At 45.5% G+C, this 26,420-nt stretch overlaps 2 protein-coding genes across 2 annotated transcripts in view; one reads left to right on the top strand and one right to left on the bottom strand.

The window, feature by feature from the left end:
• Positions 1–1,021: 1,021 nt before the first annotated feature.
• LOC128310189 (gamma-tubulin complex component 6) lies at positions 1,022–6,168 on the bottom strand. The gene is made up of 4 exons (XM_053046768.1): positions 5,749–6,168; positions 5,112–5,688; positions 4,329–5,044; positions 1,022–4,247 (listed from the first exon to the last, which is right to left on the bottom strand). Exons 1-4 carry the CDS (start codon positions 6,166–6,168, stop codon positions 1,248–1,250), a joined length of 4,713 nt encoding a protein of 1,570 aa, XP_052902728.1. The 3' UTR covers positions 1,022–1,247.
• Positions 6,169–18,017: 11,849 nt separating this feature from the next.
• The window catches only part of LOC128310467 (calmodulin), a 33,637-nt gene continuing 25,234 nt past the window's right edge, over positions 18,018–26,420 (top strand). The window contains exons 1-2 of the mRNA XM_053047114.1: positions 18,018–18,108; positions 18,479–19,202. Of these exons, the coding sequence (XP_052903074.1) occupies positions 19,200–19,202 (3 nt within the window). The 5' untranslated portion in view covers positions 18,018–18,108; positions 18,479–19,199. The remainder of the gene's footprint in view (positions 18,109–18,478; positions 19,203–26,420) is intronic.

Genomic DNA, 26,420 nt, shown 5'->3' with positions numbered 1-26,420 from the left:
CGGCGGAGCATGCCCGTACACGTGCGTCCGTACGGACGGAAGCGTAACGATGCAAATCTACCGGAAATTTGCACTGCAATGCATGTAATTTGTACTATCGAGGGAATGCCATCATTGGTACAGTTTGCTGTGTAAATGTACCACTGCACGATGTGTTTTGATAAGAACAGTGTGTCAGCTATATTTTTAAAATTGCGTAATGTATTGCAGGGTTAGTTGAAGTTCACACGATCAGCTGAACATAGATCCGAGTTGGTTGCGAACGGGTAAATCTGATTCAGATGAATCCTCAAAGATCCCAGACTATTCACCTGCAAGGAGCTTGTCCGTTATGGACACTGTCTCTCACTCCTACCGGACATCTATTTTACCAAACTACCATTTCATTTAAGGCCTTCAATGGGCTTGGGATCCTCCACTGCTCTGACTCTTTTGAGATTCGATTCCTGATTTCTCCTCCCTAGAAGATTCATATGAATGACTCTTCCCAAAAGATTCATTTAACATCACACTAGTGCGCTCACTTATCTGAACAGTACTCCTGAGTGGGTTGACATCTATTGGCGCTGATGGCGTCGCCACTATTTTGGCTTTTGCCTCATTAATTTCCAATTCGAAGAAACACGAACCTCTGGTAAGCATTTTTCTCGTAGGAATACCGCAAACCCCATCCCGATCCCCAAAGTATCTGCTTCTAATCATCGCTAGAACACTGCAGAGCTCGACGCCCTGACGCAAGTCCTCGGTGATAGCATTTTTAAGGCCTTCTTTAACTGGGAGGTTATCTTCAAAAGACGAACACGTAAGAGGAGGCTGGATATGGTTGCCTTCAGCGTTTGTAAACCATCGTCCGTCTGATGAATAGTGCGGGATTCCCCGGGTCAGCTACTTCAGATTCCACTAGCACTATTAAACCACTCTTCGACCTGATATAACCCTACCAATACGTTGAGATACGTAGTACACGTGAACATTTAATTTATTTCTGTACATATAAATACACAAATTACAAACAGTAACAGTAATGAAATTTGTTTACTAATCCTAAGCAAAATAGATCTTTTTCTCCGATTCAAGCTACTGCTTCCTGAACGTTGACAGACGAATGCTGGAAGATGACAAAAATACTATATATTTACAGGATTTTTAGTGTTTTTTTGCCTAACTAACATTTCAGATCTCTTTTGACACCCTCAGTTATCGGTGGAAGAATGGAAAACCAAGTACGGACACAAGTTGTACAACAATTAACTAACAACAGGCTTCACATCATCGTAATAACCATTAATATTGATAACATGCAGGAACTCGGATATTTCCTTCTGATACCCATGGTCGTACATCTTGTTGCCCAGGAAGATGGTGTACTTGATCAGCTTCTCAAAGTCCAGCTCATCATCCAGAATCTGTCGGTAGCGTGGATGTACGTAATACTGCATGCCGCCAGTAACCGGTGGTTCCTGCAAGCGCCACTCCTTCGAACGCAGATGGCGATAGAACCGAAGCACAACGCGAAAGATCTGCTCGATGTTGTTATAAAACTCGATGCTCCTTCGGTTCAGCAGACACAGGAAAATCACCCGCTTCAGATATGTACGGTGCTTCCGGAACAGATCTTCCATGGTTTCGGTGGAATCTTGCAGATCCTCCCGGAACGCCTCCCAGGATGCGTGCAGTGCACTGCTGGTGATGTAATTCTTGAGTGCGTTCACCAGATGGGACAGCTTGTGCCGAATAAGCTGTACGCGTGCGTACTGTGGGGAATGGAGCAAAGGTTTTCCCACGCGCTTGCTAGCTTCCTTCAGCAGTTGAAAGGAATCCTCCAGCACGTAACTCACCCGGCGCACCTTAACCAAGTACTTAAACACGTTCGTGTACTGTTCGATCGTTTCCATCGAGAAGATCAAGTTAAGGGGCCATTCGACGCGATAGCTTAGATTCAGCATGCTAAACACGTTCGGCGAGTATAGATCAAACTTTTCCGGCACCTGAGACACAATGAACGATAGACGGTTGGCGTTGCCATCGGTTCCAGCATTGCTCGAGTACAGTGCACCGTCCAGTATGGAGTGAAGCGTCTGGTAGTTAAGCAGTTCCTCCGGAGTTCTTACTGTTTCCAACCGGTTAAACAAATTGTCACAGATGTGGGTCGAAAATTCACCATCCATCAGCAGGAAGTAGTTACGCAGACTTTCGAAATGGCCCAGTATGTCCAGATCGTACAGATACATCTTCAATATCTCATTGTTCACTATCTCCATGTGGGCTTTCAGCGGTATTACCAACGAGTACTGCAGGAAGCGCGTAATGGTAAGCACATCCACACTGTTTAGCTCATTTTCAAGCGCTTCACCCTTGGAATCCCGCTCCGGTTCGGATTCCTCCGTGGAAGGTATTGCTAAGCGACAGAAGTTTGCACTTTGTTTCTTCATCGCAAGGACAAATTCACGGTAAATTTCGTCGTCTTCCTCCTCTACTTGTGGCTCTTCTGTACTAACAACCGCCGAAGCTGGAACTAAACTCGTACAAGCACTCGATCCTTCCCTTCTTTCCAATGCTTTCGCACGGGTAAAATCAAACCCACCGTCAAGCCCATCTGCCGGTTCACCGGTCGCTTTCATCGCACTGACCGGTGTCTCGAGTGCCAGTGCAGCCGTATCCGGTATACCAAAGCGTCTGTCAATAGCAAACCTTTCTGCAGCATCAGCCGCTGCCAGTACGTCCAGCTTCAAACCACCAACTTTTTGCGTGACCGGATTGGCATTAACATCCTGCTGCAATTCGGGCTCTGTACCGGCGATCATCGCAACCGAAGGACTTGTCGATTCGTCGACCGTATCACTATCGACCGACATTGGTGAGGCGGGAAAGTTTTCCGCACCGGTCGCGATGTTAAACTCCGACTCTAATATACGGCGACGGTTCCTAGCGCGATCCGAATCAAGATTCAAATACATCGTGGGCTTCTGATTTGGGTCACGTCCGATCGTACCATCTGGTGCGCCGCGATCGGTGAGCAAATTATATTCTTGACTCATAATTTTGCGTCGATTTTTCTGCAGTTCCGTCAGCTCTTGCCCCTCACCTTGGCCGACCGGTGGCCCGACATTTGTCTCCACGCGACTCGTGTAGTCACTGATCAGTATGCGTTCTCGATTTTTGCGCCGTTCGGCCAACCGGTTGCTATTAACGTCCATGCCGATTGCATCTTCCGGTGGAGCAATTTCGAACTCTTGGGATAATATTTTCAATTTGTTACGTTGCGCCTCAGTCAGCTTGCGTAATCCAGCACTTGCCGTTGCTACTACAAGCTGCTCTACGTTCGCGTTAGCATGGTCCTCATTCAGATATGCACCCACCGTTGATCCCAGTACTTTCGCTCGGTTTCTTTCACCTTCGCTCATTGCAGTCTCTACCATTGGGAGGTTGCAATTAATGCGGTCACTATCCAGCATTGTTGACGTTGCTGTGTCAAGCTTTGGAACAATCGGACCCTCAACGACCGTACAATCGTGATACTCTGCGCCGGAAGTTGAAAGATCCCCTTTGGCAGCCGAACTGCAGCTGCTCGTACTGTCCGCACCGTACGGGGATGAATCCACACTCAGCGATGGTGATTTCTGAGCATCTTCATAAATGGAAACGCTTGCCGTACTGGCACGGCTATCACGGCAACTCTGAAACGGTGGTTCATCGCTCGCTCCATCCGTCCCATCCGTAGTGATTGTAACCACGGGCACAATATTCAGTTCCACCGTGGCAGCTTGCAATCCCACCTGCTTTGCGTCCATCATGGTATTCAGTGCCGTGTACTTCTTTACACGATCGGTTAGCTCCAGGTTTTCACGCAATAGTTGCTTATTTTCCATCTCTAGCCGATCCTGCTCGAGTTGCAACTCGTCTTGCAGTTCTTTCCGCTTGGCCATGAGTTTGTTTTCACGAATCTCGTTCAAGTGATCCAATAAATCTTCCATCTGCTTTTGCTTCCGTCGCTTCTGTTCTTGCGCTTCCGTTTCCTGTTCCACCCGCCACTGGTCCATGTAGGTGCGGAAGTTTTCCTCGACCAGGCGATAAAATTCGACCCGTTCGCTCTGTTTCGTTTCGTACAGTTCACGCACGGAAACGGCTGGTCCGCAGAGTTGCCGTGCTTGTGCAACGTACCGCAACCATTTCGAGCGCAATTTTGAGATTTCGTCAAAGGACAAACAAACGTTCAATTCTGGATGACGAAGAGTGAATAATGGATGCTGAAAGGAAATTGTATAATTACGTTCAGAATATCGATAGCAAACAATGAACTATTTAGACTAAATGACAATATTTCTCACCAATGGTCGGAATGCTCTCAGCAGCATGACGTACTTTCCGCACAGTAGGATGTCCTCAGCGTATCCCTTAAGAAAGCCAGGCACACTTTTCCGCCGAATAAAATACGCCTTGTCGAAGAAATGCTTCGTATTCGAACGGTAATGGTCGACGAAGAGCACAAACAGCTCACCGGAAGGATCGTGCAGCTGGCCGTGAAACAACCATCGTTGAAAGATCGCAAAATACTCGAGACAGCAGCGTCTCAGCGTTGCCAGCAGGAAGACGCTTACGCTCGGCTGCGTAATCTGAATCAGCTCACGGTACAAATGATCGAGCAGTAACGAACCGGTTGGAAACTCACGATCGCTCTCATTGCCCGGATGAAGGCTGCACAATTTAGCCATCGAGAGCAACTGTTCATTCGCCGGGGAAAGCATTTGCAACAGCTGAAGCAACGATTCACCCGCGTAGCTGTTTACGAGCACCCGGTAGCAACATAGAAAGTTTTCCACACTTTCACAGAATGCCCTAAAAACGAAACCCTCCATGATGAGCTCTAGCGTGTAAGGATTTTTTCTCGTCATCATCAGCAGACGCCGGAAGCAGGTACCGATCACTAGCGCTTGATTGATAAACGTTTGAATCGATTCGATTTTGACGTCCTCAATGGTAATGTTGGCAAGTGCCCGAAAACGATTACTTTCATCGAACTGAAACAGGCTAGAACTAACGCCAGCTGCAATTGTACAGAAAAGAACTTAATTATTATCTCCTTAAACCAAGCCCAAAAGGTTGTCACTTACTGATGAGAAATTTAATATCGCGTATAAAATTCAACCGAGAGACAACTTTAATCTCTGGAAGCTTGTGTCCCAGGGCATTTTCTTGCGCTGCAGTAAATCGAAACAGCGCACCGGGACATTCAGAGGCGAACGGTTTCTCGCCCGGTATGTAGCGTTGGCCAAGGTTTTCCCAATTCATGCCGAAAATTAACGATTCTTCTTTGATCGCTCGCTCACGCTTACCGACATTGACGATGTCGAAGTTTGTAAACAGCTCGTAAGGTTCAGCGGTTGTCTGCCGGATCGCTCGAAGCAGATTGTAACGAAACGGACCCTGGTAATGGCCCAGGGATGCCATTTTGTCGCTGAAATAGGAACACTCCACCGGAAGCGGATCCTGTCTGTCCGCTTCTTTGGCCATTATATTGGCAATGTTTGTGGTAAACACGCCGTGTGTTGTACGAAACAAGTATGGATTGGCCTTTTGATCGTAGCATCCGGTAAGCAATCGTTCATCCATCCGGAAGTCTTCGGGTAGAAAGATCGGATAAGGACCGTACCGGGCGGCCGGCATTTTACTGTGCCCAAAAAACGGTGACTGCAAAATAGATTGTAAAGATGAGTATAGGTATAATTTTGCGCATCTTTCTAAGCATACTTCCGCAAGGATGTCACTGCAATCGGTGGAGGAATTTTTCAACGACAGTAAAAACTGTAACAACGTTCGCTCCGTATCGTGCAGCTCGGGACCACCGTTGGGTTGGAGCGTGCGGATCTGATCCAACAACCGCCCGAAACGTTCACAACGCTCAATTTGGTACCTGTAGCGTGAAGTTATCTGCATCTCAAAGTGATGACATTCCAGCATTGCCAGCGGATCGGACGGAACGCATTCCGTCACAGTGGTTGGCACGGTTTGTTCAACACCGCCGGAAACAGCATCTGCTTTCCCGAGCAGTATTCCAAATGCTCGCGATTTACATTTTTTCACCGTTTTTACGTCCACGCGCGCACGGTACTGCTGCCCGATCGATTCGACCAGCTCGTCAACGAGCCGGTAAACACTATCGGAATGCATTTTTGCATTTGCCCTGCGTTGGAAAAATCAATATTCAGCCCGTTCTTTGTTGTTGTTTGCTTCGGACCTTGGCTAAATGTTTTATTTTTTAATTTCACTTTTTTTTCTATTCGTCCGAACTGTCAAAACGGCCGTTTGGTTAGGGGTGTGTTTAGCACGTGCAGTCAAATACTTCGTATTCGATGAATCGATTTTCGAACATGTGTAGATGTTTTCGAAATTGAACATTTAAATTTGTATTTAACGGCAAATCACCACGTGTTGCATGTATATAATTGATGTGCACAACAGCTTCTACTTGAAAACATAGTCATTATGCAATATTTTGTAAAGGCAGAGATGTTTACGTATATTTTATTGTGAATGCTGATTGTGAAAATGATTGTTTCTAGAATGTTGTTCGAGGTTCTACGATTTACACAATTAGTGAAATTAGAGATTATATGACGAATTAGCGTAGTTGGCAGCCATTCTAGTTGTTAGTACAATGCTTGAATGTCAAAATAATCGATCGAGTTTTTCTTTGAACAGAAAACAAAAACGTGAAAAATGAAATATAAACATGAAATGTAAGCTACGCTTTCAATTTCCCTTTCAACCGAAACGTGTGTAAGATTTGTAATTTAATTTGGTACCTGTACATTAATTAAATGATTAAATTAAATTTGTTCTCCACACAGATGATCGTCCACACACCTTCACACGCGCGGACAATGTCGGCACATCACCCAGTTCGACACAAGCTGGCCCAAGAATGGAGGCGCCCAACTGCTGGTAGGATAATTTTATTAACATTCAACCGCTGCAATGTATGGCTTCGATTGCGCAAAATTGCCACAGCATTGCAGCAGTAACGGGTCGTGGTTGTCAGTGCGTACCCCGGCGTGTCTGCTCCTTAACATAATAATGCGATCACGGCCCGTTGACGCCAGGCCCACCGTGCACCGTGGCCCCAGTTGGCCACTCGGTACCATAAATCGCCCCGGACCTTGGAAGAAAATTCACTTGGAAGGCACGGTCGCCTTGCAATGCTCACTGCCCAGCCCGGCGGGGAAGCGGATTAGCAGCGTTCCACCGAGAGTGAAGGGGAGCCGGGTGTTTGTGGCGATTCCACCCGTTCGAGGTCAGTGCAATTGCGTCGTGCTGGTAGCAGGTAGCAGGCACCAAACGCAGCATAAATGCCGCAACGCGTCTGGACGCCATTCCCGATTTTGGTGCCGCAGTTGCAGTGGGCAATAGTGTGGCCAACAGTGGCGAGGGATACTTGTATGCAGTATACTCGCGAGCTGGTGCCCGAAATTACTTTGTTGAACTCGCTCCACTCCCGCTAGTGCCATCCAAACGCTGAAGGATCCCCGGGAGCCTTTTCGTAAATCTGTTCGGTTCGTACAATAACAAAAAAAAATGGAGGCTTCGTTCGCTCTGGCTCTGCCAACACAGGCTCTCATGCTCTCCGAACGGCTCGAACGCGCTCCCGCTCTCTGATCCTGACGCACAACACTTTCTCCTCCAGATTGAGCAGGAGGCCCCATTCTCGTCGTTTTTTCGCAATGACGTGCTTTCTTTGGTGATTGGAAACACCATTTAGCTAACAATCAACAAGTTCTCCCCCTGGAGAATATAATAACCACCTCCCCTTTTCCTACCACCATCCCCCCCCCCCCCCCAAACAAGTCCGGCGAATGCGTCGGTGCCGTATGTTGGGAGGCACCTACCCAACGGCACCTAAAATGCGCATGACGTCGACAGCATAGCGGTAGCCGGATTTTTTTTTTTCTTCCTCGTTCTTGTGCCTCGTCACATTACGCCAATGCTTCCGTTAGCGCACCAGAATGCGCACAAAACCGATGGCGCCCTATAGCGTCCCCAAAAGCGCGTTTGCTTGGGGTTTTTTTGCTGCTACAGCAGGCAAGAAAACGCGTTCCAGCCACGGGATGATGCTGATTTGTTTTGCTTTGCGTCTTTTCTACGGAGTAATGTTCAGCTGCGCTAAAAATAGTGCCACGCAAAGCGAAGCAGCCTCTCTTTATCGCGTGTCCACTCGTCCACTGGTGGCCCGAACCCTTCGGTCCAGCTATTGGCTTTGGTGGAGGGCATTAAGGGTGTAAAGGTCCCATCGCAATGTTGGCAACAGAGTCACCATTCTCGCAAAGGATTTTCCAACCGAAAGATCACGTTTTTCCTCAAAGAAATGGCACAGGATTTACACAGCATTTACCCACAGCGGCAGCGAGGAGGCAAATGATAGAACGAAAGGTGGAACAAAGCAACATTCCAAAGTGGACGGTGCAAACATCGTTCTTCTTTTTTATTTGCCGCAGCATTACGAGCATCACAGGCCACCGCATAACACTGCTGCATTGACAACATCTGACGCGTATCCTGTCCCGTCCGAAGAATGCACACGCCGGGCGGGGGAAAGGCGTGAATGAACGACGGGATAACGGCAAACAGGGCACATTACTAGCCAATTCGGTTTGCTACGCGCCTGTCCTAACCGGGAATACGGTACCCACCCAATCACCAGCCCCCCCACCCAAGTTGGCGTGGTCGGTTGCGTCGTCTCCGTACCGGGTGCTCTGCATTTTCCGCAAAGTTTCCCGCAATGGTAGCGTCACGTCTGCTGCAATACGCCCCGGACTGGCGCGTATGTTGCAGCAAGGGCCGATATGTCTTCCATCGGATGGGAGGGAGGGTCGTGGGAGATAGTACAGGAACTAGGACGGTTCAGGCTGTTCTGTTACGTGCCTGCTTCTGCTGCCGAAGGGTGTTTGTTGGCCCCGTTTGCAAACTAATCAAATTAAGACTCCGTGTCCCATGCCACCCGATGCCGCAACCATCGGAGGCCTGCACTTGATCCTTGTCATCCTCAAGGTTAGGATAGGTGTTTTTGATTTGCTCAACGATTGCCGACGATAGGTACACGTCAGCTCGTGGCGAGGTCTGGATGATGATGGTGGATGGTTTTGTGCCCAGTGTGTTTGACAGTTTTCGGCAGGAATGCTTTAATGTAATCACAAAATTAAAGTGGATTTATGTTACGTAAAGCGGCACTTCTTGTTTACTTTATATTCGTCTTACATCAAGGGTTTTATTTAATTGATTTCAATTCTTCTCGGTTTACACTCTATTCGCTTATATTTTACAAAAAAAAAACTCTGCTATAAAGCTACTTGCTATAATGCTATAAACTATAAAGACTCAAAATCGTTCCTGCATACGAATGACTAAATATCTGAGTCCTTGCTTAAATTAACTTAAATCAACCAGTTATGGCTGAGCTTATTGTGCCCAGAAGAAGAAAGAGTCGTCAGCAAGTCAGAGTTGAGTCTGAGAATTCTTGAAATTAAAAAAAAATCTGATATTATTTAAAAACCACTGTATCGTTTAATATCAACTTAATGGTACATTAATTAAAAACTTGACAATATCCTGAGGAATATCCTGAGGCAAACATGTTATTCAGTGTTGCGATTTGTTTTTCTCACGTCAAAGTTTTTGAAATCCCAAAAAGCTCTCCTGAAACCCAATATCTGATTCTCTGGAAATTTTTAGCGTCAGAAGATTTTTATCCAGTTGGTGTCTTGTAGGCAAATTACGTCGCAAATTAAATCTTTTTAAAGTCTGGTGCGTCAATTTACAAAGTATCTTCTTTCAAGGATATTCAGGGCTATTTCCAGGATCCTGGATAGATTCCAATTGTGCATATTCCATAACTAATTCCTCACATCTACATATTCTCTGCAAATTCCACTTCAACGCGAAAAGAATTTCAAAATGGTTCCAACTTTACCATTTCTCCGCAAATCGCTCGAAGCTTTTTTTTACAATCTTTTCAACGTACAATTCAATGCTGATGAAGGCAGTTCTTTTGAGAACATGAAATAAATGTTACTATTAAAAAAAATTACTATTACTGAGCTACTTTTCACAGCTTCTGAGTGTGTTTCTTCCATTATGGAGGTTGGCATTTTACTACGACCATGAAGGGCTTATGGATGTTACCATAATCCCCATAAAGAACATTATTGTTACTGCGTCATTGTTGTGTGAATTTTACAGTTAATCATAACTTAACTTTACAAGCGGTAAAACATTTTCCCTATACAAAATAGGAGCGTTCGCCAACCGAATGCATTGGAAGTTTGCATGTGCATGTGCTGTAAAAGGGGCGCGGGACTCGCGTGAGAATTGTTTACATCAGTACCGTCCACCGGAAGAAGGCTCGCTCATTATTCGCCAACAGCTCACCGTTAGCAAACCCAGCTCATAAGCCGATGTTGGAGAGAAAACGCCTAAGCTTTCTGGTCAACAGAGTGCGGAGATGCGAATCTCGGTTTGGGGCATTTGGTTGGAGCTGTGTTGTGTTGTTTTACCGATCCTGCTCGGTGGATCCAAAGAGGGGAGAGGTGAGTGGAGGTGAGGTGTTTGGATGTGGGCAGGGAACACCCCTCACTGTACGTGGCATACAACGGATGCAAAACTGCGCGTGTATATGTATGTCATTGAGCGTGCCTTGCCCTGGAATCTAAAATAAGGTTATCACACGGCAACCTTTCCCCGCCTGGAGCTGGACGATTTTGCGTCAGCAATTTGTAACCACCGCGGTGGTGATGCGAACGGTGCGGGGTGTTTGATAATTCATCTGGAAGGTGTTGGGAAAATTCGCTTTTCCCCTACGCGCGTACGGCCCATGGGACGGAGCATCGCGAGCATGCCACGCGCGGTTTGACCTGTTGCGCTGCGTTTACACTGCAGGATCGGAGCATTCAGCTGGTTCGATTCGTGCTGGGCGCCTCCATCAAAAGCATTTCCTTTCCTCCCTCCCCCCCGGGGCATCTTTTATTGGTCAATTACGTGGGCATCGTCGCGATTCCGATGGAACCCGTTTTGATCGATCGACCGCCGAGTGTCGTTTATGGCAGATACGACCAGACAGTTTACAGCCGATAACAAGCAATACCGAAAGGGAGCACGTTTCGGTGATAAGGCTATGTTTCTAACCAGGTCCGCACTAGTTGATAGTCCGCTTCGATGCACGAGCATCCATGATAACGGGCACTTTGCAAAGTGGGGAGAAAAGCAGGGCTAAAAACGCTACTTGGGGAAAGGAAATGGGTCACTTATCGCTGGGGACGAATGATAAACAGAACAAAATACACACCTGCAGCATGACCAATTGCTACAAGAAAAAAAAGAAGCACTGGAAAACAAGCGCTGGAATTGTGCGAACCGCTGCGGTAACATCCGCTTGACAGGAGAAATGTTTACTGTCATCTACACTGTCATTAGCGCGGTGGAAACAAAAAAAAACATTTCCCCCCAACACTAACATCTCGTATATTCACTGTGTACGCGTACTATGCAGCATCCAGTATGCCATGATGCCACTGTAAAATGAAGGGAAAAACCGCATCCCCACACGCACACAACAGCAGCGCAAAATGTTGTTCAACGTCACGAAGTGTGAAAGGCAATAAAATTATCATCCACCTGCCAAACATCCTGCACCTTCGCACACGCACACACCGCCAACCGTGTGGGGGGGTGCGTGTATGTGTCACAGCGCAGCGTTATCTGCATTGCCAAAACGGCATCCACCTGTTCCGAAACAACGGCAAGGGATGGAAAAAAAAGCAACGAATACCGGGGAAATCTTCTCACCAAAACGCGGTGTGTATGTGTGTAGGCGTTGGCGCCCGATTTGATTCGGTTTGCCGCGTCAAAAATCGTTCCGCTTTTTGATGAAAGCTCCACCCTACTGTATCATCCCCCATCCCCCCTTCCCTCTCTCATCCCTCTCACGCACATATTTGCTCTGGTAGTAAAAGATGATCCCGTACTACTCTTCGTGTGTGTGTGTGTCGATTGTACTCGGCGTGGTTGAGACGATTTTTCGCATTGCAGGTATTGCTGCGCCAATCGGAACGCCCGGTTCGGTGCCACCAACACACACTACTGGGGCACGCATCGGCCGCCGGACGCAGTAGTTGAAAAGCCGGTTTGGGTGTCTCGCGCGCGCGTCCGACCAAATGTACGAAAACTCGCGCGACGCGACTACGTCGATCCAAGCAAACCGCGGGAGAGTTTTGCGATAGCGAGTTGTTTGGCCCGAGAGCAAAAACACGGGAGCAAAGTGAGCGAAGTGGGTGAGTTAGTAGATACTGCCCTTTGCTGGTTTGTAACAATTACTATTACGCGTGTTGGTGTGTAGGTGGCCGGGGAGCACAAGCAAGGGAGCGAGAAGCGGAGGAGCAACCCTTATTCAACTCTCTTACCCGAGCACTTAAACGTCAGAGTAATGAATATTCCAACGAAAAAAAAAACTACATTCGCTCCCGAGGAGAATTGCTCATCCGCTAACTCCTCCATCTGCACCAAGGACCTTCCCCACCCCCTCCACACACACGCACACACACCCGGTTGGTTTGTTGTTGATGGAAGCTGCTGGTGAGAAGGCTAAATGCCCGCAGAACTGCTGCCTTTTTTTCCCCGACTATCGGACCGAACCGACAAAGATGACTAAGCGCCACGGAAGCTACTCTCCTAGTAGTCGGTCACCAATCCGCACAAATCCGATCTCGCAACGCGGATTTTCATCTCTTTCGCTTGTATCGCCCTGCATCGAGCACACCGTCCGATATTCATGTGGATGTGAGACCGCACGGTACGATACGCGAGCGTGTAATCAGCGCGATGCGTGTAAAGGATGCTGCAAAGATGGCAGGACAGTTCGAGGACCCTGGTGAGATCCTGGAAGTGTTAGGGCGACAACCTACCGCCGTAGTGCGTAGTGCGGAAAGGTTAATAAAAGCAACGATAAATTGTGAGATTTTGCTAGAGCCAGCGAAATGGGCCGCCCTTTGCCCCTCGAGGACGAAAGCTTGCCATAATATAGTAGGCACAGCCTTGGACAAAGCCTACTTAGACTTAGCGTCGTTCGGGTGTGAAATATGATCTACCGTTGTCGGTCATTTTTTCGATAATGGAATTTATTTTTACTGAATTTTATGAAGTTTATGAGTAAATTGACCCATTATTCATGAACTCAAACATCTTCATTGCTATAAAGTGTCTAACCTTAAAAATTAGAAGTCCCAATCTTGCTTGAGGGAGTGTAAACTTTGATAACGACTTCAACCGAATGTTCGCTCACAGGGAACGCAGATAATGATCGTCTACCAATCATTACCACCACCGAAGGATGCCGAGATACCCCCGGTAATACCCGGGTATGTCCGGGACGTCCTCGTCAGCCATAAATATTAATATCATCATCCAAATGGGCCTGATCCCCCCGCAGGGGCGCACGGGTACGGTTCAATTATACTTTAGCCGTTTAGAAGGAAAAAAAAATCCCCTGTAATAAAGATAACAGCAATTATGGTTCGCGACCCATTATCAGACGATAGTACTGGTCCCTTTACAAAAGCTTTTGTTTAATAATTACCAAGAAAGAAAATGAAAGCTTCCGATGTCGCTTCCTGTTCCGAAGTGTTTTTCTTTTGAAACCACAAACAGTCGATTTTATTTTTCTTTCATTACAAAATGATCTGTCTTTCCTTTGCGCGGAAACGCGGAAAGCAAATCAAATGGCCCTCAGGGGATTCCGTAAAGTTCCATAAAGAGGAAAGTGACTCGCACGGTCACTTCACCCGTTAAGTGGTGCGAGCAGCTCGGAAAGAAAATGAAAAACGTTTTCAATTAATGCGGTTATTGGCCAATCAGCGGTGTTGGAGAGGTGAAATGCACTTTACAGCTTATCAATGAATGTGAAGTGTATCATTTCAGTTTTATTTTTGCTGATAAGTACAATAATCTCGTTCGGAGCGAGATTGACAACGGACGAACTGGGGTGTGAGATCAATATTGTGTCAGTTGTTTTGAAGGTCAATAATATTTGTGCTGCGCTTCAGTACCTCAGTTTCAAGTAGAATATCAACAAAGACTTACACTATGAGGTGTACTATGAGTGGTACGATGACCTCACTATTGGGGAACGAACTAGATTCTGTAAGCTACGATAGGTGGGTCATGTGACTAAAATGACACCGGACAACGCTGTGTGGACAGTATTTTAAAGCCATACACACGGACAGAAGAGTCAGGTGTGGAATTTTACAGTTTACAGCCAAGCTGGTTTTATAATTCTATAAAATTCCAATTACCAAGAACTAATAACTAAGTAATGTTGAATAAAATGGAAACAATAAAAAATCAACTAACCATACGACTAAACAAATATAATGTGTAGAACAAAGCAAAACAAAAGAAACGAATAAATAAGTAATAATAAAGTATTTTAATAAATAAATAAGAACATAAGCGAATAGACAAATAAACAAATCAAACAATCAGTAAGACAATGAGCAAATGAGTAAACAAATAAATACAGCAATCATTAAATAATTAAATATATAAACAAACAAATAAACTAATAATGTATAACTGCAAAACAGCAAAACTAATAAAAACAGAACAATAGCAGAGAAAAAAACAAGAATGACAAAACAAAATATAATAAATAGTTAATTGAATAAAACATATTGAAACATTTAACAAAACAAAGAATTACTTTTTCTAAAATTGAAATTAAAGTTTAAAAAGCTTTTAAATCACAATTAAATGTTAAGTACAAATTTTAAAAACGGCGATTTGTCATGTGTAAGTCCAATTTAATCGTTTCCCAACAATAGCACTCTCCGTGTATGGATTTCTTTTATCTTTGATTGTGCATCAAACGTATGAACAAACAAAGCGTCGTAAGGGGATTGCTTATCAGCACGCCAATCCTTCCCGTGCTCTGCCGCAGCTACCTCAACGATGACCACAGTGAGCCATCCACAGTGATAGTGAAGAATGGAACGGTCGTTTCGTTACGCAACATGTAACATAATTCTTAATAAACCAAATTTATACGAAATCGCACCAAATCTGTTGTGCTTTGCTCCGATTCGATGTAAGCCATTCATTTTGGTTTTCGCTTCTCGCCGTGCCAGGCCAGTTGCGTCAGTGAGTGTTTGTGTGTGAACTCACGACGGCTCATTATCGCCATTAGCTAATTGATTGCAGAGTTAGACTCGAGCAACGCTGATAATGGTCGCTATCGAAGCGCTGCGATCCAACGTGCACCTGATCTGTCCGATTGGGAGGGTGTCAAAAAGGGGTTCGTCGTTTAGCGTATGGCGAACATCGCCTGTACGCTTGGCTGGGCTTGGGCCAAGGTAGTTGGTTGACACGTGATTTATAATTTAAAACTGTTACGATTAAATTATGTAATAAAACGATTAAGATTCAATTTAATTACATTCCCCTTAGTGTTGTTCGGGTAGGGGAATAGAATACCTTGCAAAACCATTTTTTTCTTGTTATAATCTTTTTTCAAAATGTTAACAAAATCGTTGTGTTTGCATACTTCACATGAAATTCATGAAACATCTCGATCAAAAGTGACAGGCCGAATTCAAGCACGTGCACTCCATACTCACCACCATAATCTACACCACAACAATCTGCGTTAATCTTTGAACTGAATGAATGAATCTGAGTCTCTATTCCAAAGATTCACGAATCTTCAACGATTCATGAATTCGATTAATTAGATTAAGATGTATGATCGTTCAAAGATTTCTAAATCCTCACGGATTCTTGGATATTCAAAGATTAAAGATTTTTCATGAAGACTCATGAATCATCAAAGATTTATGACTCTTCAAAGTTTCATAAATCCTCAAAGGTTCGTGAGTCTTCAAAGATTTAAGATTTCTCATGAAGACCCATGAATCATCAAAGATTTATGATTCTTCAAAGTTTCTTAAACCCTCAAAGGTACATGAATCTTCAAAGATTTAAGTTTTCTCATGACGACTCTGAATCATCAAAGATTTATGATTCTACATAGATTCATAAATCATCAAAGAGTCATGAATTCCCAAAGAATTTGTTTTTCGAATTTGGTAAAATTTTCTAAATTGCCGAGTTACAGCATTATACCTAAATCAAAAACCTACCTATCTACATTTTTTAATAACAGAAACCTATAAAATAATTTCGGATTGTTACCAGACGGTGTTAGTAAATAAAAAAAAAGTAAGTGAATAATATTACGTGCATCTATATGATCCATGGCCTCAAAACTCGTGAGTTGTACTAATGATCAGATCATCTGAAGCAATTTCAAGGTTTTCAAGGCAGTAAATAAAAGGCCACAAGAAGTACATCACATTACATTAACATGCGCCGCACCCCGCCGCACAACAGCGCTGGCGTATTTGCAGTAAATTCGAACCGAATGATGGTTTGCGCACCCGCCAGGTCAAAGTGTTGCCACCGGTGTGTGAAACCGGATGAAACGCGATGACCATGAAACATTAACACAGCGCAACCGTGTGACTGTGTGTGAAACTTCGGAACTCGCAGCCAGTAAAAGGTGAAACACGTGAAACCCCAGAAATGCCCAACCATACGCAATCGGACACGCACACGGACACGCGGTAATGCAACGTGCAGTTAAAACCGCCTAATAGACACCACCAATTCCACCGGTGCGCCTATTACGATCGGGTAGGAAAGAAATAAAGCCCAGCAAGATAAAAGAATAAGATAAATAAAAAGCAACCAAGAAAAAAGCTGAAGAGAAGATAAAACACGTGAGTATCGGTGCGGCTACTGCAGAGTCGTTACGGTGGCCAGCATTTTTCACCTCAAAATCAAAATGAAAAGAGCTAAAACATAAACGCCAACCCAAAATACGCGGTGACCGGTGTGCGCAACCCGGTTGGGACTAGCAAACACAGGCAGGCGTTACAGAACCATCCCGGTCAGTGGCATGTGCGTGAGTGCCGCGTATGTGTGGGTGCGTGGGTGCACCCAACTGCACAAAATTCACCGCAATAAAACATACCAACAAAAAAAAAACAACAAAAACTCACCCGCCCGGACAAGCCACCCCTCCATCTCCCGGACAAACTGCGCCACACTGTTATATGCGCGAAGCGAGCATCGAGAAACGGTTGTTTATTATGCGCGAGGGTGAAAGCTGCTAGTGTGTATGTGTATGTGTGTGTGCGTTTGGGGTTTGACCCGGCATGGGTTGTTGATGGGGCAATTTGAGGCCCCATCGGACTTGACCGTTTTTTTCCCACCCCCATGGGAAGTCTGTTGCGGGAATTAGGGGAGGGGAGGGACGAAGAATCCTTACGCGGTGGAGATCGATGGAGGCGCCCAATAGCGAAGCGAAGCGTACGAGACGAGCCCCAAAAACGCGTTGTTTTATCGAATATGTAAAGAAGGAAGCGAACTTTTGTGTGCATTGCGACATTTCTGCGCAGTAATACGAAGGCGAAACCCATCGACTGTCCTATGCCGTCCTAGCGCGGGGGTATACTACGCATACTAGTTTACCGGGCAGAAGTACTCGCGGTGAGCGAAGTGCCGAAACTTGTGTTCTATACAGCCAGTGTTCTCGCAAAAGCGCTCTCTCTCTCTCATCATCAACACGTTTAAAGGGATGTTTTTTCCTAGGCGAAGACAAGTGGAGGATCGTAGTATACGATGCTTGCTTAACCTACCTCCTGTGTTTCGGTGTTGGTAGGCAGATCCGATATCCTGCAGGGTTCTAGCAGCAAACTGCGGCGTTCTTGTTGAGGGAGAGCTTTTGCTCCAACATGGCACATCGCCATGGCAGCGAATCATGCACTCATACACACACACAAGCCAGTGGAAACTCTGGGAAATTCGGATGACAGCAGTGGGCCCCCTAAATGCAGGAGCACACTCGGGTATATGTTCGGATTTGTTTCTGCCCGCCTAGATCTAGTTGTCGAGGTGGTTGAGCATTTCGAGAGCAGTTGGATTTGAGTCGTCGTGGTAAACGGTTCTGAGGAATAAAACACACGCAGTTCACCTCGTCACACGAGTTTGTCCCCGTGGGTTTATGACGTGAGTCTTGTTTGTTCGGTGCGCAACTCTATTCTTGCTGCTTTGGACGGACTTCCAAGTGTTGTTTCGTATCTCTTCGGCGCTGGATGCAATTGTGGCTTGTTGGTGGGAGCATCTTGACGGGTTTTCCCACACAATTCGCACAATTTGCAAATCTTTGCGTGCTTTGTTTTCCTCTCAAGTTGTTTCATTTGAAGGAAAACAGGTGTGCTAAAACTAAGCTTTTCAAAATATGATTCAAAAGCGCATTTAGAGATACAAAACCGACACCGTCCTCTTCGCCACCGGAAACGAAATTCGATTCGTACCTACTATTTATCAAATTTTAATGTTTTGTGCTTTGTTTTCATACCTATCTGCTTCTCCATAGTTACCATTCCGGGCTGGTTAAAAACGAATTCGTCGCGTGAAAATTTGTAACCTACCGCTTGGTGTCGTTTTTCCCACCCTTTGCGGCGTGTTTGTGTGTGCGGTGTTTTATTAGCGTGTTTTTCACCACCGCGGTGTTGTGTGTACACGCGTTTCGCAGCGGCGTTGTGGTTGTGTGAGTGCGCGCGATAGATCGTTTCGTGTGCGTTAGTGTGCGTATCGCATTTGACAGCGTAAAGTAACAGCAACAATAAAAAAACACCGCGTTGCATCTCCGAAGAGCGAGAAAGCGAAACACGAACTTCATCTCCCGGAAGTGGAGAAACGAACCCGCCGTCATCAACGCGAGCGAGTTTGTCAGGGGAAGGTACGGTGAGAGCGAGAGCGAACAGTTTCGTGTGCGCGCGCCATTTCGTTGTGTAGCCGCGGTGCGAGAGTGGGTGAGCGAGCACGGTAAGTGCAGAGCGTGCGAGAGAGTACCGACAGTTCGTGGCACCATCCGCTCAGCAAGCAGCAGAGGCAGCAGCCGCAGCAGCAGCAGGCAGCAGTAAATTGTAAGCCACAGTAGTTAGCAGTTGTCGTCGAGTTCGCAGCCCAGCGTCGCCACACGGAAGCAGCCAGCCAGCCAGCAAAGCAGTGTGCAAAAAGGCAGAGCCTGTGTCTACATTGTCAGCTAGTTTTTTTCGTGCAGCGCAACACCACCCCTTTTTAAACAGGAAAAGATGGTAATTATACGCAAAAGCAGCAATTCCCACCCTACATTTCAGCAAACAGACAAATTCCCTTTTCTATCTTTTCGGCGAGTTAATACGTGTGTGCGCGCATCTGTTCGAGCTTCTTTTTTTTTCAATCAAACCCTCCGGAATCCGGATGTGTCAAGTGTGTGTCGCCGCGTAACGAGGCTGCTCCTAACCTCAATGGCGTCCGATGGGAATCTTTTTGGTTTTTGGTTTTAGCAAAGCAAATGGTGGCGCCGCTAAAGTGAGTGGAATGCTGGGCCACACCATGCATGTGTGGTGGGGAATAGTGTGCAGTGTGAATCCCGGCCGCCATCAGCTTACCATCTGCAAGTTTTATATCGAGCTTGAAATTAGGAGTGCCTTCTCTACCCTCTACGCCCAAAACCCATTCGGCAGCTATTCATTTCTTGGCGAATTAGTAGGCTGTGGCTTCTTCTGTATCACTGTGAATACGGCACATTTCAAGCCCGGAGCGTCAGAACCGTGTATCATCGGAATGAGGACCCGGAGTTGCTGGACTTCTCGGTCATTGAAAAGGGACGTTTTTAGAAGTTGTGAAAAAGTGAACCTAATGCAAAAAGGGTAATTGCAGTAGCAGGAATAATTGGGACACCTAGCAGAACAATGGCTCTACGAAAAACTCTCCAGGAAATGGAATCCGGGACGGCCATCTACGCGCAGTGTGAAACGTTGATGTACGTGCATGTGTGTGTGTGTGTGTGTTTTTGTGCAAATTTGTGTGCATGTGGCAATGGGATACGGTGCACGGCGCGGTGACGTTCACTTCTCTCTCTCCGTGCCCATTTGCGTGAAGATTGTCACACAATAGAAGAATAATGAAAGGAAAACGATCAAAGTATGCGAACTCTGGTGTGTGAATCATCGTCGTCCCCTCCGTGTGTAGGCTTTGCGTGCTAACCTCACTTTTTTGCGCACAATTCAGCTCGTGAGTCAAACTGAACTCCCCATCCGTTTATACATGCTAGTTAGACGTTCGAAACGAATTACAAAAAAACTGCTAATGATACGGGAATTAAATTGTGTGTGCAGTGGTCGAGTTGGGGAAGGAATATCGCCTGCGGGTTGTAGAATTGCTTCTCGCGCGCGGGAGTTCCGGGATATACGTTTTTTTTATTGGAAACTTTACAAGAGCTGTCATTTATCTAAAAGTGCCGCGTTATTGGGAGAAAAAAGTGCCCCCCATATTGGGGGCAGAATGGGATAAAGCCAATCGGGAGGAAAAAAAATGGGGATTTGAGACCAAAATTCTCAACTTCACATTTTCTCACCTACACACATACACATTTCCGCCGTATCGCTCTCTACGGTTGACTGTGGGCGTGCGTCCGTGTGTGTGCGCGAGTGAATGTACGTGCGCAATTTAGAGGGTTTCTCTCTTTCCGTCCTGCACCGCATGGCACGATCCTCCCCGTCACCCCAGGGTTGCGACATTGAAGTTGAGAAAACACGCAACTCTCAACGCGCGTTTTTAGGGGTGCAATGGAAACGGGAGAACGAAGAACAACCCCCCTATGTTGTGAAAGGGGATTGAAGGTGAGAGAGAGAGAGAGCGCGCGCGTGTGTACGAATTCGCGTATCTCGCTCAGCAGGTTCGGTTTTACCGCAATGCGGGTTTTTTTCTCGCTGCTCTTTTTCCCATGTCCCGGTTTGCTCTCTCCATCCTTGTCTCTCGGTCTCCCTCCTTGTGTGTGTGTGTGTGCTTGGGCCGCGCATCGCACGTTTGCTCAATTGATCATCATCTTGTTGATTAAAAAGAATAGGAAACCAGTAGTTTGAAGGTAAACTAAGGATGGTGAGAAAGAGAGACACCGAAATCGAACGTTCTATTTTGTGAAACGTTTGCGAAAATGTTGACCATCTGAAGGATTCCACTGTGTATGCAATTAGTTTCCGGCACAATTAGGAAAGGAAAGTGTGCAGTATGAGTTAGAACAAGGGTTTTCTTTAAGGGAACGCAGCTCAGCGTCTCTTTAGAACAACATCTTGATAGAAATGCTGACGGTTGACAGTGTTTTGTGCTGCGGCCTTACACACAACTGCCATAACTACAATAGGAATTCCAGAAATGGAAGAGTAGAAACTGCCTGCTTGGATGCGGCTACACTGTAGTGATGGTCGTATATGGGGGTCGTGCTCTTCCTCTGAAATAAAGGGGTAAATTCCTCTCTCGCACTGTGCCCGGGAGAGCGAGAGAGAATGCGCTTGAAACACACATACACACGCTCCTCGTACGCACCATGCCGGAATGATCTCACATTCACGTGAAAATGGTTTACTTGAAGAGGAGCGTTCGCTCGAAAACTTGCTTCGGCCGTTTATGGCCGTTTGAATTAAATTTTCGAAAATTACTTCCTTGCAAGAGCGAATAAAGAGATCGCGAGAGGGAGAGCGAGCTTAAGAAGGTTTTTTAATCAGTCAGGAACAAAAAAAAAGGGGTTGTTTTATTGTTTTCCCACATTTGCTATATAGACCGGTTGATAATGTTGTATTGTCCCTCGGTTCGTGTTGATAACAGGGGGTGAATTTTTATCATTCGATAAGAAAACAGAAATGTATCTATAAAGAATGGTAATGGTTACATCTATCTTTTACAGCAGGATTACCTTTTATCGCATGCTCCTCCGAACAATAGGGATGAATGTTCGATTTGTGCGCGTACAATTTTGGCGTTTGGAGAATTCGTATGGAGCCTCCTGAGTATTGTATTTCAACGAAGCTTTAAACGTGTATTATGCAACGATTTTTTTTAAACTAAAACCCCTCCCCAACCGCATTCCAAAGTCACCCTGGTTCTTGTTTTTTTTGTCTGCCGTGTCCTAACCCTATTGTGTTGAAATGTACGCAAGAAGGAAGCCAAATATGCTTCAGCAACACCGCCCTGTGTTAGGTCGGTAAAGGTTGTTGAATGGCACTAGGTAAACAGGATTACAATTATGCCATATTTTCCTGGGTGCTACTAGGAAACGGCCTTCTCGTTTTAGGTTGAACAAAATGAATACCCGAAACAGGTAGCATAGCTCCCCCCACATATGTCACCTGTGTGACAATTAACAGAATCGGGTTTTTGTAGCGCTAGGTCGAACAGCACACACCAGTCTGTTTCTTCCAACCACAATTTTCCATCCACCGCCCGGAATAGATCGCTGTTCCATAACCAATTTTAACCAGCCTTCAAAATCCAATTAGAACCCTCCCCACACCACACACCCATGAGATGTGGAGCAGGAGAATGTTTCCTGCGTGTACGTGTCAAGCGTGTGTGCGTGCGTGTCCTCAACCATGGATGGATGGATGGATGGATGGTGGTGTTGTCCAGGATGGTAATTGCTGCAAACAAATTTTCGAAAACTCCCTACTGCTTTTCTCACGAGCTGATTGGCCATGGAGCTGATTGCGTCGGAAACCCTCCTCGTGTTAGCTCAACTGCAAACGTCCCAAGTTCGCCGTGTTTTAGGCGGAAGAATTGGGGCTTGAGATCCTCACAGTGTCACAGAGTCGATGTGAACCGATGTCTTCTTCACAAATAGTTTTCAGAAGGATGGGTATGGTATGGTATATGTCCTTGGAATGAATGTTGGTGTTGGGAGAGATGATCTTAACCATAAGTCCAGCAATCCTTGGAAAGGTCTACGTCTTTCTTCGTTCATTTTCTCGGACGTTACTCTGCCGTGTTCAAATGCAGAGTACTAAGATCGATAATTGACCTAATTTTGGATGGTCTCAGCTCGTAGTGGATTTTAGGGGTGGTAGGCGTCCCCAGTACGCAGGACGTGAGTATCCAGCTACGAGTAAATTCGGTCAAAGAAACCCCCCGAAATGCTGTGGTCTATGCTATCTTAAGTTAGAAAACCTAATTCGTCACAATGTGTCTGTCCAAATATTGAATGATGTATGGATACTAGGTTATATCATGCTAATGAATGTTCATCTTGGATTTTCTTTGGAAGTTGTGATCTGCAGTTATGCTAATCGACCATGTCGTAGTCATTTCCTGTAGAATTTTCGTGGAGATGGAGTTTCAACAATATTAAAAAATCAACTGAAATTAGATTAATTTTTGTACAATATAATTTTTTATACATTTTTAATGTATAACCCATACTGGGTAAGATCAGCAAGAAAAATGCCTTTTCGACCTTTTGGACCTTTTGGACCTAAAGATTATTTCGCATGTTAATTTGTTTTTTCTTGAAAACAAGAAGCGGATAAACCTGCAACTCTGAAAATCGCTTAAACTACTTAAAATTAAAATTAATATACAGATCACGAGACTTTCTTAAGTTGTAGTTCCAGTAAGGGTAAAGATCTCTTTATGTTTGTAGGGTAATAAGATTGAACTTACGTTAAATTTATTTTATTAAGTTAACACTTTCTTTAAGTGGAATAATATTAAGGAAACAACGTGAATATCGAACACTGACTGTATTATATTATTTTTTAGGAAGAAATTGAAGAAAAAGCATTATGCAAATCAAAGCCGAATATGATCATCGAACCGATATCATCGTCCAATCTGAATCATCAAAAGAGACAAGCCGCGCTGTACGGTGTGGTGTATGTTTCCGCATGAGAACATAACCACCGAATTTGACCTGCTGTGTGTGTACTGCTGCCCTGTGAAAGATTTGCATTTGCTGCGCCGCCCGTACAACGTGGCACACGCTCGCTCTCCATCATCATCCCACCACACTATGTTTCCGAAATCGGAGATGGCGTGTACACATACTGCGCTGCTACTTGTCGATTTGCACTGCAAAGCCGCAAACTTCGAGTTTGGGGGTTTGCTTGTTTTTTTTTTCTATTCATCCCTTTTGGTTGCAGTTGCAGATGCGTTTTTTGCTGTTGTGTTGTGTGGAGCTGTGTTTTTGTTGCATTCGTGGTGTTAGGCGGGGGGGCAACACACGGCACACACACACACACACTCTCTACCGCACCCCGTGCACTACCGTAGAGCAGCAACAAAACAGCAGCAACGCACCACCGCGCCCCGGCCGGTGTGTGCGCGCGCGATGTGTTGGAATGTTATTTTTGGGACACCTTCTGCCGTCTGTTCGGTGTTCTCGGGTGTTTCGGTATATAACGGTGTATGCGCCGGGTTCCTTCCTCCGGGGCCGGTTAGTGTGCCGCCATTAAGCCCCCGTGTTGTCCCCGGGGTTGCGTTGGTGTGGAGCACACGGCGGCGGGATGTATGTGGCACCTTACACACCCCTTGCGTTGTGGTTTTCGGTCCGGTCCGTGTTTTGGGAAATGTATTTTCGATTTTCACCGGCTCGGACCACGCGCGCTCTCTTTCTCTTGCTTTCGCGGTACACCGGTGCTGCTTCTAGGGTACCAAAGAAGAGACCCTGTTGCACCCTGTTCTTCGCTGACTCAGGCATTACGGTTTTTTACGCGCTTTTGATGTTGCGGTTTCGGTGTGTGCTGTCCATGCATTTTGTTTGTTGGCCGATTTTTGCCTTGCGTGTAAAAACCGGGCGAGCGAAACCCCCGAAGGTGGTGTGTATTTCTTGGCAAGTGTTCTCTGTTGTTTTTGTCCCACACACACACACACACTCACACCACAAGGTTGGAATTGTTCAGCATATGTTTCCAGCTCTTTTGCTAATGGAGCACAATAAATTACGTATGGAATAATAATTTAATGTAAGGTAGCAAAAAACAAAAAAAAAACAAGTAGGAAGGCACAATCAACGTGATACGAATCAATAGATAATGGATTAGTATGTTCCATGTGCAACAGATTCCGAGCGGTTCCGAGGGCCAAAGCTAGAAAATATTGGAATGTTATTGAAGTGTCAAAATAACATCACATCGATAGGGGGGGAGGGTAAAAGTTGTTCTGTGTTCGCTTCGTGTTTGGAATGTAGGTTGCTAATGAGCGCCATGTTTTGACATCTAATGTCCGGAAGCGCTGGAGTGGAAAGTGTACGGAACTATAGAGAGGCAAGGCATAGGAGAAAGATTTATTGCATTGAATTTAATAATCCTTTATCGCACAAAGCACCAACCAAAAAAAAAAAGTGAATCGTCATGCCGACGATTCGACCACACTCTTTCAAGGCTGTTCATTCAAGGTCTGTTATCATTCTATTCAACACACCGGTACTATTGTTTCATTGAAGATATGATAACTCAGCTGTATGCTCACTCAGGTTCAGTTGGATTTGCACACCATTTGTACTTCTTCAGTAAGAATTGCTTTATGGCAGATTTGGGCTCGTTTTGGCAAAACAAATGATGCATTAATGATGCTCTTCCTCCGAGCATCGCGGTTGCGAAGAGATGAGCTCTACCTTGTGCTGCTGGGGGAAACCAGAATGGCCAGTAATAGTAATAGTAGTAGTAACAGCAAAAGGAATACAGCACCTACAGACCGGTTTTTTGCGCCGGTTTTTGTTGCGTGTGTAGAGTGCGTCCGAGAGTATAATGTACGCGGAGAGAAGAACCCCCCCCCGTATGTATGTATGCGTAAAACCTCGGCAAGCCGGCAGCAGCATGTTAATCGCCGAGCGATTTAACGTCAAGTCGAATTAGATCTATCGAATTTTGATTCCTCTTATTCACACACAACGTTACAGTGGATGTTGTCATAAATGCTGTGTAAATGGCCCCAAAAAGAAAGCTTCACGTGTGTGTGGTGCTGATAGAAAAGAAAGGTTTTATAAAGCCATCATGTGTTTTGGGTGTGTGTTACATCAAACGAATGTGTGCGCACACATGTGCCGAGTGGAAGCGCCCACCACACAGCCACATGATTCGCGCGAAGGTACGACATGCATATAAATAATGTTTAATGATTCTCGAATAACTTGCCACCACACCATAACGGTACGGTTACACCCCACCGCTTTCGGTAGATGGTGGTGTGGTCATTGGCATTTTGCATCTCCTCCGTGTGCGGACATCACCACCGTATTCCATGTGTGTCACGTGTCTCTCGTTTTTTTTCAGGTTTTATAGGATGTAACATATACTAAATTGATTCCAACTGTGTGTGGAAGGTTTTATAGCAGCACCTTTGCTATTTTCTTTTCCATTCTGGAGCTAAGCCTAAGTAGCAGAGATTGTAGTAGCAAAATAGAAGAAACGATTCTTCCCCGTTTGAAGAACACAGTGAGGAGAGGGTGGATGTTGGTTGATTGATGACATCGTTTGTTTGGAGTTTGTTTGCGAATGGTGCAT

The sequence above is a fragment of the Anopheles moucheti genome, chromosome 2 (assembly GCF_943734755.1).
Source record: "Anopheles moucheti chromosome 2, idAnoMoucSN_F20_07, whole genome shotgun sequence".
Classification (NCBI taxonomy): domain Eukaryota; kingdom Metazoa; phylum Arthropoda; class Insecta; order Diptera; family Culicidae; genus Anopheles; species Anopheles moucheti.
This window is presented reverse-complemented; position numbering and strand designations above follow the sequence as displayed.

Coding starts and splice junctions, on each gene's coding strand:
- LOC128310189 (XM_053046768.1), bottom strand. CDS start 6,168: ATGCATTCCGATAGTGTTTACCGGCTCGTTGACGAGCTGGTCGAATCG. Junction 5,689..5,748: donor GCAGTGACATCCTTGCGGAA/GTATGCTTAGAA, acceptor TCTATTTTGCAG/TCACCGTTTTTTGGGCACAG. Junction 4,248..4,328: donor TGAGAGCATTCCGACCATTG/GTGAGAAATATT, acceptor ATTTCCTTTCAG/CATCCATTATTCACTCTTCG.